Genomic DNA, 15957 nt, shown 5'->3' on the forward strand with positions numbered 1-15957 from the left:
AATATTAGATGAAAACACGTATGAAACAGTAGCAGTAAAGCTGTACGCACATCGCACAGAATGGATCAATGGGCTCTGTCTTAAGTTTGCCTCTTTAGATTTGAAGATGTGCATTTTCGATTCAATGACTCGAGGCAGACAGAGCCTACGATGTTGCCAATAAGCTAGGCTGGAGACACCAAGGAAATGTCAGGATTTGCTCTGGTTTTTTTCCCCGTTATATATTTCAACCAGATTGATCAAAGTGCTACTGAAGATTACTAGGGTAAAGGTTAAGGTCAGAGGTTACCCAGCCTCCAGCCATCCCATCAGACTGGGGAGGAAGGTTCATCAGATAAAGCAATGCCGGTGTGCCTAGCCTTGGTTTGGTAGATTACCGAAGAGGCATGTACGCAGCAGCATCGTCTGCTGGAAAGAATGTTGTTGCAAACCTGGATGGGGTAGTAACCACAGCAACCCTCATCTGTGGGTTTCCCTCCGAATTGTCAGTGAACTCTTCGTCATATTTTGGACTATGTGACCTATGACATCACATCACAAAATAGCCACAGATTGGGAGATATACGATACAAACAAAGCTCAATGGAAGCAAACATCACATCTTATTGTTGTGATGGACTGCCTGATATTATTTTTGTCAACTCTTGGTATGAAGAACATCTCGAAACATGTTCAGCTTTTATCTCGAAATGGTGAATTCATGTGTAAATCATGATACAAGATGTCACAATGTCCACTTGACCAGTGCAGCATCTTGCCTGCCAAGAAATGCACTGAAATATAGAAGGTCACTATTTTGTGAACAGCGGTTTAAACAGTTGTTAACTTCTCGATCTTTTAATTCTGTCGCCAAAAGTTAGGTATGTGGCAACATTTGCATTGTGTGGAGGAGATATTTGATAACGCTGTTGATGCAAGGCTATGTTTATCATCTTTTAATTTGGCAATTGGACCTATACGTGGAAAACGTGATCCTGGTATCAATGACAGATTGTTTGGTCAGACAACCAAGGTTGACCCCCTCGAACCCCTATATTACAAATCAGCTGATATAAATGACTATTGTTTGCATCCTTGTCAGGCGTGGATCCATGTGGATAAAATACTGACAACCCAGCCCCCCCCCCCCAACCAGGAAAGAAAACCAATGTTTTTACTACTGTCTGTTTAACAATAGGGATGTTTAGCTGCACGTTACGCGAGCAAAAACGTGAACGTTAACGTCAGAAAGTTTGTTGTAAACATCTTACAAGAAGTTATAATTTCTCAAGTCGGGACGTGCAGACGTCAACGTGAGCATGAAATAAGCCCAAAGTGGTGACATCACCAACAAACTTTCTGACGTTCATGTTCCCATTTTTGCGCATAACGTGCAGCTTAACCTCCCTCTTATTAAGCCACAAGTGCGTGACGTGTACCCCCCCTACCCACCCACCCACCCCATACACCAGCATGATGGATTAATTATTCATCCTTTATGCCATTCACATTATTTTCTTTCTGCCAAAATGGGGCGACTGGGGTATGGGTGTGTGTGTATGTTGTGTTGTCATTGGTAGCCCTCAAGAAAGACGCTGCTATAGGGTTGAAACGTCGGGCCGACAGCCACTAACTGTTATTGGAATTTAATTTGAGAATAACGAGATGATTACCAAATGGTTAAGGCATCTTTTGATCAAGAGGTACTGTGACAACAGACTAAGCTCAGCATTCATCACGTGTATATCTGCACCTAATGCTAAATCTCTTACTACACGTTGCGCAACCTTTCGGATAATATATCTGAAAACAAGAAATTGGAATAATTACGTTAAACAAACAAATTTGTTTACTATGTGAATGTCAAAGTCGGCTTGATCCTAATCAAGCTAAACAGTACAAAGGTCAGCATATTGTCCATTATTGTGTTCATTGGTGTTCATTTCCTCTCAGATCGGGCCCCTTTTATACACTTTCAGACGCCCCAGTTTCTAAATGTGTTTGTTGCTGGGGTCGATTTCACAAAGAGTTAGGACTAGTCCTAACTTAGGACTAGTCCTAGGAGATATACAAATTGCATGGGTAGTCCTAAGTTAGGACGAGTAACTGGTCCTAACTCGAGATAAGACTAGTCCTAACTCTTTGTGAAATCCACCCCTGGCCTGTCAAAGCATTCAGAAGGTTTTCAAGTTTGCTTTAACCACGGACTAGGCGCTGATGTGTTCCTAATGTTGAAACCTTCTTGTCCTCAAACCTTTTTCATAAGTTATAGTAAACTGACCTATAAAACAGCCCCCTTTCCCTATTCTGCCGCATTCTGGTTGAAGATGACACTATTTAACGCAAGAGAAGAAAAACAAAACACGGTTCTATAGCCGATAATTCAATCGTCTAATTATTATGCTCCTTTTGTTAGAGTCTCTGCTCAGTATCGGTGGTAAAAATGGTCTAATGAACTGTCAATATGAATCTAGTTTTGGGGATAATTTGATTGATTGTTCAAGTCATCGGAGTTAAAGTTAACTTGCATTTGCGTTCAAGTAGGCCAATCAGCAACCTTCTTTTTGCCTCTAGAGCCCAGGGTACCCCCTCAAAAAAGTCTACTGATGACCCCTTGCCCGCACGATGTGTGGCCAGCAAGAACGGTAAACATGCAAAGACCACGTCACCTAAAATTCGCACTGCAGAAAACACACTGGACATTGACCACCAAAATGGCGAAACCAAGATTACTGTGGTGACGTCAGCAGCTGAATGGGTTCAAACGAAGAAAAAACAATAATCTATGGTCAAAACACTTCTTGGAATTTTACAAGTTGTGTATATTTTATTTTGTTCATAATCGGCGACCCATTATACTTGTCGCTTTCTCGCTAATGGTACACTAACAAGTTTAAGCTGAAATGTTGACAGAGTATACAGTATGGTCCGCGTAGCTCAATATTGTTCCACACTCGAGTTTTATCTGTAAAAGAGTTGAATCTGTTGACGTAAAAAAAGGGCAAAGTGCGTCGTGAAACTTTAGCGACTGTACCTGTCAACGATTCTAGATCAATCTGTTTGTTGCCAATAACGTGTGGCAACATACTATTTGAACAAGAGCTAATGTTTACCACAATAAAAAGTAAACTTTGAGTTCTGGCGTAATCACTGATTTAAAAAACAAGGGACCTTCCGATAATGGGAGGTAGTTGCTGTCGTGTGGATGAAGGGTACACACGCAACTTTTCCCGGGTGTCCAGGCTCTGGGTGTGACTGAAGAATCCCAAAATCCAGTTGCTCCATCGAGCTTCTAAGCGTGTTAGTCTCAGTTTGACTGAGGGAATTTTAAGTGACTTTGGGTAGGGTTACCGACCCGTTGTTTTGATTGTTTCTTCGGTAATAAGGAAGTGAAGAGGAAGTCATGAAGGGGCGGAGCCTCCTCCTCCCGTTTCTGCTTCTTGTCATTCCAGTGGTTTATGGAGGAGTCATACCGGAACCAGGTAAGTTTGAGGACTTATAAAAGTCAAGTCGGCTTAAGTTCTTTATTTTCTTTCTGTAAAGCGCGACAAAGGCCTCCGATTGCATCTGCGACAGGATGTTGGAGAGCGGCTTTGTGTAGTCTTGGTGTAATTCGTTATTGTTGAGTTAGTAAAACCATACAACCATAGTACCTATCGCGATAGTTGAATGATTAACAACAACGTCTTGCACCAAGACTATCACCTCTGTGTTAGAGGTTTGAATGCATGAGGGCACATGGCTGTTATAAAGATTTATGATAGATATTCATCAAACTGCCCGTTTTCCTTTTTGCGTTTTTTTTTTTCATGGGAGAGAAATAGTCACCTGAGGGGTGAATCATTAAATGGTTAGTATAGGATGGAATTTAACTTGAAAGGAAAAAGAAGACAATCAAATCTTGTATTCAGCGCCGACGCCAATGGGACACCCGGGGATACAAAACAAAAAACTTACACGCGCGCGCAGCAAAACAAAACTAAAGAGGGCGCTGTGTAAAGAAGCTTGTGAGCGAGAAAAACGTCGCGTAACATTCAATGTCTTCAAGAAGCAAGTTTGGCAAACTTTTGACGAAGAATCTTTGAGGTAATTATATCCAACTTTTTAAGTAGGTATAGAAATGGATGGTAGACTACGTGTTTCTATTTTTTGGGAAAGGTGGGTATAAAAGTGTTCACCGGCATGATAGGGGAAGACGAGAGTATGACCCAGACTCGGTTCGTAAACACAAGATAAACTTACGTACAACGTGAGGCCTCCCCTTGAGTCCCTCTTTCTTTAGTCCTAGAACTATAACATGAGGTTCGTTATATTGTCCCCACAAACACGAACCTCATAGTTCTAGGAGTAAGTCCTCCCAAACTGCGCCTTTCGCCGCACACATTGTCTCCGCAGATAATAATGTGATGGGTGAGGGGTACTCCTAGAACTATTTCGGTTTCGTCCGGCTATCCGGGAGACGATAGCCGGACGAAACCGAAATAGTTCTAGGAGTAGGTGAGAGGCATCCATGATTAAGGGATTGCATAATGATTAATGTGTCTATAATAACAATGGAGGTAGTTTATAACCAGTTTTACCAATGAATAAAATAGTGTTGCATTTTGTATAACTTTCCATACAGCGCCACCACTTTTTCACTAATTTTTACAAAAAGGGATATCTCATTGAGGTCAATTAGATACTGTTTTTATTTCATTTTGAATGAAAAAGTGGTGGCGCCATACGGAAACTTTTCCCGTTGCCCTAACTTTTGGGGCTTTGTGGACATGATAGCGGAACGAACCTCATCAACTCTACTACTACTATAGACCCAGTGACTGGGGTGCTAGATTCGTTTTTTCAAAAAATGTCAAAATTTTGAAAAAAGGAATCTAGCGCCCCAGTCACTGGGTCTACAAAGTACTACTTCCTAATAGTATTAGTAATGAGATGATTAGGTACTACTACTTTTTTTTCTCACCCACTTTCATAAAAAGGCAAGGCCTACTCAAAAATGTGTAAAATTGATACCATTGTATTTCTTTACAAATGAAAATGTGGTGCCAGGATACCAAAACTTGTCTGACTTATTAGATTTGGAGCCTGGAGGGGAAGTTACACAACATGGAAGAAATGCTGAACGCCGAACCTGTCCCAGTTCAGTTACACAAAAGCTACATTTATCCCCAAAATAGTAACTTCTATAAAATAATAATAAGTTGTGTTGTTCAAGGGGCAGATTTGTTTACTGTGAACACACTTTCTTTGCCGTCTGCTACCGCTGAAAAGGAAGTTCTAATATGCCATACCGAGTCACAGGCAGAAACTTGTGTAACAATAATAGACTAAGTAGGATTTGAAACTTTGCATGGTGGAAATACGATATGGAAAGGTTTGTGATAACACCATCACTAATGAGTTGGATGGTTCTGAAAAGAACCGTTGGTTTAACTCGACGTTTCGAACAGTATGCTCTGATCATCTTCTGGAGAAGAAAAAAAAGAAGAAAAAAAAAAAACTTAGAGATAGTCATTAAATGGTGCTACTGCAAACTTTTCCATATAATAATAGACAAATCTGCCCCTTGAGTAAAATGGCACATTTATTATTGATTTGTTACCAAAACTTAAAGCAGTTTGGTTGTATGTAATCAGCATATTTACTCATTATTACTATTACCCATAAATAAGAAATTAAATTAAATCATGCTGTTACTGCACCAGCACCACAAAAACTTTTGGCTTCGGTATTCAATCATGTCATTGTGTGTACCTGTTGTTTACAGAATCCTATCTCTCACCTCCCCCCCCCCCCCCCTCTGCTAAGCACAGAAAATCTTGCTTTTAGTGAAAACCCACGCAGGTAGTGACTAGAAAACCCAATCCACTTGCAAGGCTCCGATCCAGGAAACGAACCGGGTCCACAGATCAGAAGGCACGGCAGAAACCACGAGCCAACTTGACTGGCCTTGATTTCTGTTGAGTTAACATTGCAGAATTTGTCCAAACATGTTATTGATAAGGTTGACCGATATCTAGCCCTGGTAGGATATCAGTGCATTAGAGGAGTTCAACCTGGGCTATAAACTGATATCATACTTGGCTCATGGGCCTACAAGGATTGTTTGTATTTGAGCTCATCAAGGCTCTCTTGTTGACAACACAATCATCCACAGATTAGAAATCTACATTGTTGAAACAAACCAAAGCTTAACCAAAGGTAGACAAATACATTGAAGGACCATGTTCAGATAGTGCACTAAAGTTAGACTGTCTAATATGAGTAATGGACCTCATACATTTATGATTACTCTTTATTCAGCTCCTCTTTCACCTCCCAAACTTAATTTTGTTGTTGGTTTCTTATTTTTCAGAGCCCACCGCTGGCTTTGAGGTACAACTGATTGGCGGTGAAACCCCGAGCGAGGGTACTCTACAGGTTAACTGAAACATTTCCTGACCTTGCACCTTGCCACCTCAGATACAATAGCAGTTTACCTCATCTGCCAAAGATCATCTCTTGTGCCTAAGGCTATGTCCGACATGGTGACTTAGGCTACGGCTACGGCTAAATCACGCACTTCTCTGCCTGTTTTTCAATACAGACGAGACGCACTGATCTAGCCGTAGCTGTAGCCGAAATCGCTGTTTCAGACACGACCTAATAACAAAGCATTCATTTCTGTTTCCAGTAAACATGCTCGGGGGATTAATTGGGTTGGTACGGAGGAAAAAGAGTTATAGGTTATTGTTGAAATGTGCACATTGAGAAGACAGGAAGTGATGGGTGCAAATGATATAAAGTGATTTCTACGTACATTGTGCAATCAGATTTGATAGAATATTTTAGTTGGGTCTTGAATTGTGGTTTGAAGTGAAACGAGCAGTTGGTCAGGAAACTTAAAACTATTAATACTTTTCGGGGGGTTGGCAGGGTTTTAAACATGTTGATTCTTTTCTAGTAAAAGCAGTTCTGGTCCAGTAAACATTTTGAATAACAAACTTGTCTTTTGGACTTTCCTACCAAATTCATGCCACATACTTGATCACTGAGGTGCACTTGATGTCATTGGTGTACCTGTTTTCCTTTTCTTTCCAGGTACGTCATAATGAAACATGGGGTTCTGTCTGTGCAGACGGCTGGTCTAGAGAGTCTGCTAGCATTCTATGTAAACAGTTGGGCTTCTTCGATGCCTTGACTGCCATCACCCTGTCACCCTCTGAAGGGGATCTGATCTGGTTAAATGGAATCACCTGTTCTGGGTCCGAGACTGAGTTGGATGAATGTATCTATGAAGACTTTGGAACACCTGTTACGTGCGACAGCCGAGAAGTGGCTGCTGTTGTCTGCACTATGGGTAAGCTTTGAATGTGGTCATCTGGCGGAATATAGCTGTACCTGAACAGGGGCTTCCCTTAACTTTGTATTTCACTCACCAGCCAGATGAGACAACAACATTTTTGGGTCACCCGCCCGCAAGAGTTTGTTCACTAGCCCACTTGTTTTCACTTGCATTTGCCGACTTGGGGACCGTTGATTTTGAGCCCATGCTTATCTTGATTCAAGATATCCCTTGGCAGCATTACAACGTTACTGCCATTGCTATACCTTACATTGATTAAAGAGAGCAAGCATACTGGTAGCTACAGTTGTGTCCATGTAACCACCCGTCTTACTCTGTTCAGCGCTTTGATTTTTTTGTAAAGGCGCTATATTATCATTGTTGTTATTGTTGTTATTATTATTGTTATATCTGACCACAGAGCAGCCAATGGTTCGTCTAGTTGATGGTGGAACTCCACTAGAGGGTAGAGTAGAGGTACGAATCAACGGTGAATGGGGAGAAGTCTGTAACTTCCTGTGGGACATTGAGGATGCCAACATCCTCTGCGCTTACTTAGATTTCCCCTATGCCTTGGAGGCATCCAAAGACAGGTGAGTTTTTTGGATCACAGAGATTTCCTTTTTTTCTTTGTTGGTTTTGATTGAGATATTTCAAATAATATTAGTCGAATTGGATACTTGGTTCTTTTGTCCGAGTCCTGTGTAAAAATGTAGGCATGGAAAAGGGATCTGTTTTTGTTAAACTGAGAAACTGCAATCACTATTGGGACATGGACCATGACAGAGACAGTGGTACAAGTCAATGGACTCTCTTCTTTGGTATAGCCAGTAGATCACTACCACCAAGTCCTATGACAAATCAAAACCTCCGCCCAAACTTACTCTTTCATGTTTTTCAAAGTCAGCACCTCGCATTATTGTACTTCAATAGTTTTTTTTTTTTTTAATTCAGAATCCATGACATTCAAATAAAAGACTATTCCTGTTAAACACAGATTTCAACCAACTGGAGAAACTGGACCCAATCTACTTGACTCTGTGACCTGTTTGGGAGAGGAGAAATCATTCTTTGACTGTAGCTTTAAGTACAAACCAACAGAATGTGGAGGACATGCTGGTGTGGTCTGCCAGTCACGTAAGTCATTCTTATAGTAGTTTTTGTTCATTGTTTCCAGCGGTTGGCGAAGCCACCGAAGGAGCGTACTGTTTCTGATGCGACTTTCCATGTGATCTTCTGTGAGTGCCATTTTGGTGTCTTTTAAACAATTGTACAATTGACCCCTCAAGGGAATTTATTGTTAAACCTGGAACCCACAAGGAGAATCTTGACTGCTCTTATTGACTCCCCAGTTATTTAAAGAAAGTTTGATTGTTCTCACTTATCACAGCTGCCAGAGATGAAGTACAGGTCAGATTAGCTGAAGGGCGTGGCTCGTTCCAAGGCAGGGTGGAGCTTCTTCACAACGATGTCTGGGGCACAGTTTGCGATGATGGCTGGGACTTGGAAGATGCCCATGTGATCTGTCGCCAGCTCGGGTTCATCGGTGCTGGCGAGGCAGTCTTAGGGGGAGCATTCGGTGAGGGGAAGGGGCCAATCTTGTTGGATGAAATCGCTTGTCAAGGAACGGAGAGGGGCCTTGAGTATTGCGGCCATAATGGTTGGGAGCAGAGTAATTGTGACCATAGTGAAGATGCTGGTGTGGTCTGCCTGCAAGGTAACGGTCTGTCCATCCAATCTCAAGCACTCTTTCAATCAATAAAACATTAATTTCCACATTCACATCACATGGAGGCATCATCCTAAAAGCCGAGGCTTGTGGCGGATGTGCCCGTTACAAGATTACAGAACAAAACAGGAAAACAGCACTAAATAGACAAATAAATAAATACATACCACTACGGTATCAATATATCCGTTTTGCTTAAACAGTGGATGAAGGGGATTTCCCATTACCTTAATATTAACAAAGTGAAGTGAATTGTTTAATTATTCTCAACATTTTGACTAACCTGCACTAGTCATCAGTGGGAGACATAAATCTACTCCACAGAGCATTAGTAAGAGAAGTTTTCAGGAACAAATCCTCAAGTAGATACATGTACACAAGGTGTCACTGCAAATTAAAACGCATCCTTTATTTTCATGAAGACCAGCTTGTTTCTTGAACAAGACATTTGAAGAATTAACGCTTGTGTTTGCTCTTTGTAGAGGGAGATCTGGCTGTTCGTTTAACCAATGGAGCAAGCCCTAACCAAGGCCTTGTTGAAGTACTCATGGACAACGTAAGAAATTATTGTTCCTTATATGAAGGAAGATATGACCATTCTTGAATTGTGGTTGTCTCAACCGAAATCTTCTTTTACCCAAACCTATCGGATGTCTTTTGAAGATCTTTGGATGTAATTAAATTCCAATCCCTACCCTGGGTTAACTTGACACACTGAAAGAGAACCAGCTACAAACACTGTGCATAACACAATGCTTTGCCTGGTATCCTGTTTCTGTCAAGCAGTGCCTTTTGTGCTTTGTACATTTGCCATTATCTACTTTGGGACATCTTAGTTTTTATCAACAGAAGTCTTTTAACGAGTAATCCCAATTTGATTTGGCACTTGTAGGAATGGAGAACGGTCTGTTTTGCATATTCCGGCTTTGCAGACGCTGAGGTGATCTGCCGGCAGCTGAAATACTCCGGGGCTGTGTCTGCCCTCAATGCTGAAGACATGGGTATAATAACGCCAACGAACACCGATATCCTGACTCTGATCTGTGCTGGTAGCGAGTCCAAGATACAAGAATGCAATACTTACTTTAAGAATAGATTCTCCTGTGCACCAGAGCTTACTGGCGCTGTTATTTGCTCAGGTAAAGTACAATGATTTTATGGGTTACAGGTTTTATCTGGGCCAAATTTTATAGAGCTGCTTAAGCACAAACAAATTATGCTTACCAGAACAGGGTTACCAGCCAAACTACCGTGTCACATGGACAATTTGTGACTGGTATCATGCTCATTTCTGCTGGTCCAAAGTGAGGTGGAAGGCAGGGTAAGATTATTATTCAGCCAACCCTATCACCTTTTACTACCTTAATAGGGGAAATTGTTGACGACACTCCAGATGTTCCTGTTCGTCTGGTGAATGACGGCCCTGAACCCAGGACTGGAGAGGGCCGGGTTGAGATCTACCAGGATGGTGAATGGGGCAGTATCTGTGATGGTGATGATTGGACACTAAGGGAGGCAACCGTTCTCTGCAAGCAGCTTGGATTTATTGCAGCCGTCAGGGGTAAGAAGGCAGTCATTTACCGCACTGTTGAAATGACTGTGCCGGCAATTAGTAGGCATGATATTCTTATTACTTATGAAGTCTAGTTACTAGACACTAAAAAAAATGCTTTTAATTGTAAATAATGCAGGAGCAAGGTCGGAAGAATACGGTGACCCGACTACAGGGCCTTTTTGGATGTCTGCAATCAGTTGTGACGGCACAGAGGACAAGATAAATGACTGTCGCCAGGAATCGTGGGCCAGTAGTTGCCCACTTGAAAACAACATTCCTGCTACAGCTATCTGCATTACAGGTAAAGATGGATAGTTTTCTAAGTTCTATGATAAATCCCCTCCCTACCCCCTCCTTTCTGTCACGATTTGATATACTAAAGGATGGGGTCAACAATTAACAACAAGTTTAACAAGGAAAAATTGTTCGTTTTTTTTTGTTTTATGAAAGCCAGGCTTATATATGTCAAAGTCCTTTATCCTCGCTTGGGGTATCCCAGCTTATGCATTTATTAACAAACTTTCACAAATGTTCATCAAAGTTGTAAGAAAATAATGAAAGAAAAAAGAAAGATAAACCTTGCCGGCATACATTACAATTATAATGTGGTGAATGCATCTTGTTTGTGCACAGTTGTACTATCATGCACCATCAGTTGACTGCAGTTGAAGTTTGCAACATCAGCAGCAGATTTCAAATCAAGGGAAGAGCAAATAAATTACTTGTTAATTACAATATTGTCATACTACTGAAGTTAAATTCATTGATGATAATAATTGCAGAACCACTGGACATTCGTCTGGTTGGTGGTTTGACAAAGTACGAAGGCACTGTGGAGGTCTACTTCAGGGGTGAGTGGGGATCTATTTGTGATGATCTGTGGGGCATAGAAGATGCTAAAGTCGTCTGTCGACAGCTTCACCTTGGTGAAGCTGTGTCTGCTAAGACTCGGGCGTACTTCGGGAGAAGCGAGCTTGAACCGATCCATTTTGATGATGTTGAGTGTCAAGGAGAGGAGTCTACTTTATCCGAGTGCCTCATGGATGCCTTTCAGATCTGCAACCACTTAGAGGACGCAGGAGTCGTGTGCAGTGGACATGGTAAATTTGCTTTCTCTTGCCATTTAAATTTTATTTAAATGTTCTAAATCAACCCTTCGTACTTGGTCTGTGGCCTCAATTTTGTTTGAATGTTTTTTTTTATGAGCCTTAATCACTGACTTAACAACTGCAGATTATACCCATATACAACAATTTGTGTTAGCATTGTGTACTCTGTATTTTCCTGAGCTCTGGGAAAAAAATCACAGGCATATTTATCTCGAGAGAGATTTGAAACCAACGACCTTTGCAATATTAATTTTCTCTATTCCCCATAAAATTTCCATTTATTAAACTGCAGATTATTTTATCCCTTTTTTTTTTTTTTTTTCGGTTTTCACCTAGGACACCTTTGTGTTGTTATCAAGTATCTGACCTGATCTTTTGAGTACGTCTAGTTTCAAGAGTTAGATTTGTTCTTTCATATATAGATACAGAACCTGAAGTACATATTCGTTTATCCGGCGGTGATGACACCACTGAAGGACGTGTGGAAGTCTACAGTGAAGGGAAGTGGGGAACAGTTTGCGACGACGGCTTTGACATAAGTGACGCGGAGGTTGTCTGTAGGCAGCTTGGTTTCCCCGGTGCCCTACGTATCTCTAGTCAGTTGGAGTTTGGTAAGGGTAATGGCCCAATACTGCTGGACGAGGTACAGTGTGAGGGAACCGAGGAACGTCTACTGGATTGTGAATCGGCCGTTGCGAATGATATCAACTGCGTACATGAGGAGGATATTGGAGTGGTCTGCCGAACGGAAGAAGGTACTGGAACACATTTTGGTTTTAAGGAAATTGTTTTAAAAATGATAGAAGTAGTAGCAGTGGCCTCGTGTACAGGAATCATATCCTCTCTGGTGTGTCTGATCTGTATGATTTTGAGTCTTGGTCTTGCCACTTGTCTCCTTTTAAGCAAGATACTTAACCATAGTTATGTTGACCTTTGAATGGAATGTAAGCTGTAGGTCACTAATAGAAAGGGTTTGCCCTGATGTATCTGGTGTTGAGTGGTGAATGCACAGCAGCACCTTACAAGGTGCTTCATAAATGGGTCTCAAAACCCTGCCTTCAAAAAAATAATAATAGACGCTTTGAGCCAGCCATAGATAATACACTTTATAAAAACTAGTTATTTATTATTATTAATTTATTTATACCAAATACCTTCCTTAGAGACTGGACCAGAGACCTTCATACGTCTTGCTGATGGAGGGGCAGATAACCTTGGCCGTGTTGAAGTTTACGCTGATGACACCTGGGGATGGGTGTGTAGCTTAAAATGGGATAAGATCGATGCAGACAAAGGGTGCATGGAGCTTGGGTTCACCCAAGGGGCGTACAGAGTATCAGAAGAAGGCGAATTCGGTGAGGGTATAGGACCCCTACTCATGGAGCGGGTTTATTGCAGAGGAGGTGAAAGAAGATTGACTAATTGTGAACATTTTCGGTATACGTCGGACAATTGTGGGGGTGGTTTCGCAGCCGGCGTGGTGTGTAGACCAAACACAGGTATGTTATCCAGTCAAGTTTCATTCTTGACACTCTCAAAGTTTGCATAATGGCTTTAGGATAAAACCTTAAACCTTAAAAACCTTAAACCAAAAAGCAAGATTGTGTTATAAAGTTAGTGTGAGAGAGCACGGCTGTTGATCTGGAGCTTGAAGTAGCTTGATGGGTTTCCTCCAGCTGTACACAGACACATAGTCCTAGATATAAGGAACTGTTTCTGGTAGGGGAAATTTTTAAAACTCTTTAATTACAATCTTACCTGTAAGATGCAACTGATCTCATCAGATTAACATCTCATGCTTACACACATTTTTTAGTAGTGGGTTTGGAAGTGAGATATTCCTCATAAATAATTCAGCTCTCAACTCATCATGCAAATCTATCTGAGTGTTTGCGCTGGAGCCAGTAATGCATACTGCAGTATGAGTGTTTGCGCGGAAGCCAGTACTGCAGTATGCACTTATTCCAAATATGCGTCACCAGACTGTTCTGACGAGCTATTGTGCATGCACACACGCCCTCGACAGGCATGTTTTTGAAAACTAAGAAAAATAATTGAGAGCTTAATTTTTTACAAAAAAGACAGATTGGTGAGGAATATCTGGCGTCCAAAAACAACCGCCAAAAATGAATGCAGCCTTGGAATATAAATTTGGTAAGATTCTTACAGCTAAGATTTAAATTATTTCGCCCTTGAAACGGACCTTCACATGCAGGTCGTCACTGTAGTATTTATAGGGCTAGGTTTGAAGTTGGTTTTACTGAGCATTTTGGATTCATATTTGATTGATTGATTGATTGATTGATTGATTGATTGATTGATTGATTGATTGATTGATTGATTGATTGATTGATTGATTGATTGATTGATTGACTGACTGATTGATTGATTGATTGATTGATTGATTGATTGATTGATTGATTGATTGATTGATTGATTGATTGATTGATTGATTGATTGATTGATTGATTGATATTTGATTGGCTATGTGTACATTTACCAGAACCCGAGATGCCCATCCGCTTAGCTGGTGCCCAGTCGGAAAATACTGGCCGTGTTGAAATCTACCACGAAGGCCTGTGGGGAACCATCTGTGATGATTCTTGGGACCAAGTAGACGCAGACGTTGTATGCAGACAGTTGGGATTTAGCCAAGGGGCTGTCAGGGCTGCTGTGCAAGCCGAGTTCGGAGCGGGCATCAACACAGTCCTGCTGACCGATGTGAATTGTTATGGGTCTGAGCAGACTCTGGTAGATTGCAAGAAGTCAGAGTGGGGAGAGAATAGTTGTGAGCACAGCCAGGATGCTGGAGTTGTATGCATCAATCAGCTGGGTAAGAATGGAATTCATATTCGTAAAAGCTCAGAAACAGCATTGAAACAAGACACAAATTTACTCATTTTTCTTAAAGAAATGAATTCAGTAAGTTTTAATGCTCACTTTTGGTTATTTAGATATGCAAATAAGATGTTGAAACATATCGTTCTGTTTTTTGAAAAAAAGTGTAAAAAATTGTTTGCTTTTTATTTTTTATCTGACAGGACCTGATGAACCAAGTGTGCGCTTGGTGAGTAAGGGGGAACGAACCAATGCTGGTTACGTAGAGATTTACCATGATGGAGAGTGGGGTACCATCTGTGATGATGACTGGGACTTAATGGATGGGGATGTGGTTTGCAAGCAGCTTGGGTTTGAGCATGGTGCTCACTCAGTTATCGACAGAGCGGGACTCGGTCAAGGAATGGGTCCAATCATGCTAAGCAGCATCAACTGTGGGACTGAGGAGATGATGTTGGAAGATTGTCCAAACAGTGGATGGAGGATTCACTCCTGCAGCCATATTGAAGATGCGGGCGTGATTTGCCGCACAGATCCAGGTAGAAATTCATTTACAAGAATAACTGTCAATAGATCATCCGTGGTTCCCACCCCCAAAATATGCTGAGTTTTTTTGCACTACTGAGATGTTTGAAACCTTTTGAGGAGAAAGTTAATCAGTGTTCAAAACAGTAGAAGAAACAGTCAGAGTTGAAGAAAAATCGCCTCTTTTTTGTGTGATCTTTTATTTGATTATTTTAAACCTGCATTCCATTTTTAGAACCAGAGATTCCTGTGCGTCTAGTTGGGGGTGCCGTGCCCAATGATGGTCGAGTTGAGCTGTATTACGAGGGAGAGTGGGGAACCATCTGCAATGATGGTTGGGACATCGACGATGCCAATGTTGTCTGCCAACAACTCGGTTACCCCGGTGCTGAGAGGATCTCAGATGGAGAGTTCGGGCCCGGTACTGGAGCCATTTTACTGGATGAGGTGGCTTGTGATGGGACTGAAACCTCATTGGAGAACTGCGGTCACGACAAGTGGAGAGTTACAAACTGCGTTCACTCTGAGGATGCTGGGGTCCTCTGTAGACAAGAAAGTACGTTAGAATGTTAAACTGTGGTCATTGTAGAAAATGGCGTTAGTGTGAGCCTCAGAAATGGCTTATGCCCAAACATGCCGACTGGCGTGCATGACCAGTGTTTAGTTGAGCTTTTGTTACTCGTTGATCCACCCAAACAGTAGCCAAGGTTTTCATGGATTTAATCTGGTAAAAGAACCCAGTGCACTTATCAAAAAGAGAAGGGGTTTGCCCTGGTGTTCCTGGTCTGATCGGCAGCATATTGTCCCACAGCACCTTGTAAACAATAACATCCACATACCTTGCAAGAACAAATACTGATCTCTTTGATACACCCCTAGGGAAGTTATAAAGCTTTAT

General features: G+C 41.5%; 1 protein-coding gene across 1 annotated transcript in view; it reads left to right on the top strand.

The window, feature by feature from the left end:
* Window positions 1–3186: 3186 nt before the first annotated feature.
* LOC139935417 (uncharacterized) overlaps window positions 3187–15957 on the top strand; it is a 52756-nt gene continuing 39985 nt past the window's right edge. The window contains exons 1-16 of the mRNA XM_071929993.1: window positions 3187–3461; window positions 6335–6399; window positions 7060–7318; window positions 7725–7896; window positions 8301–8440; window positions 8694–9020; window positions 9515–9588; window positions 9925–10171; window positions 10402–10593; window positions 10724–10888; window positions 11370–11687; window positions 12119–12451; window positions 12860–13195; window positions 14200–14529; window positions 14738–15073; window positions 15295–15615. Coding sequence (XP_071786094.1) covers window positions 3383–3461; window positions 6335–6399; window positions 7060–7318; window positions 7725–7896; window positions 8301–8440; window positions 8694–9020; window positions 9515–9588; window positions 9925–10171; window positions 10402–10593; window positions 10724–10888; window positions 11370–11687; window positions 12119–12451; window positions 12860–13195; window positions 14200–14529; window positions 14738–15073; window positions 15295–15615 — 3694 coding nt within the window. The 5' untranslated portion in view covers window positions 3187–3382. The remainder of the gene's footprint in view (window positions 3462–6334; window positions 6400–7059; window positions 7319–7724; window positions 7897–8300; window positions 8441–8693; window positions 9021–9514; window positions 9589–9924; window positions 10172–10401; window positions 10594–10723; window positions 10889–11369; window positions 11688–12118; window positions 12452–12859; window positions 13196–14199; window positions 14530–14737; window positions 15074–15294; window positions 15616–15957) is intronic.

Source organism: Asterias amurensis, chromosome 3 (assembly GCF_032118995.1).
Source record: "Asterias amurensis chromosome 3, ASM3211899v1".
NCBI classification, from domain to species: domain Eukaryota; kingdom Metazoa; phylum Echinodermata; class Asteroidea; order Forcipulatida; family Asteriidae; genus Asterias; species Asterias amurensis.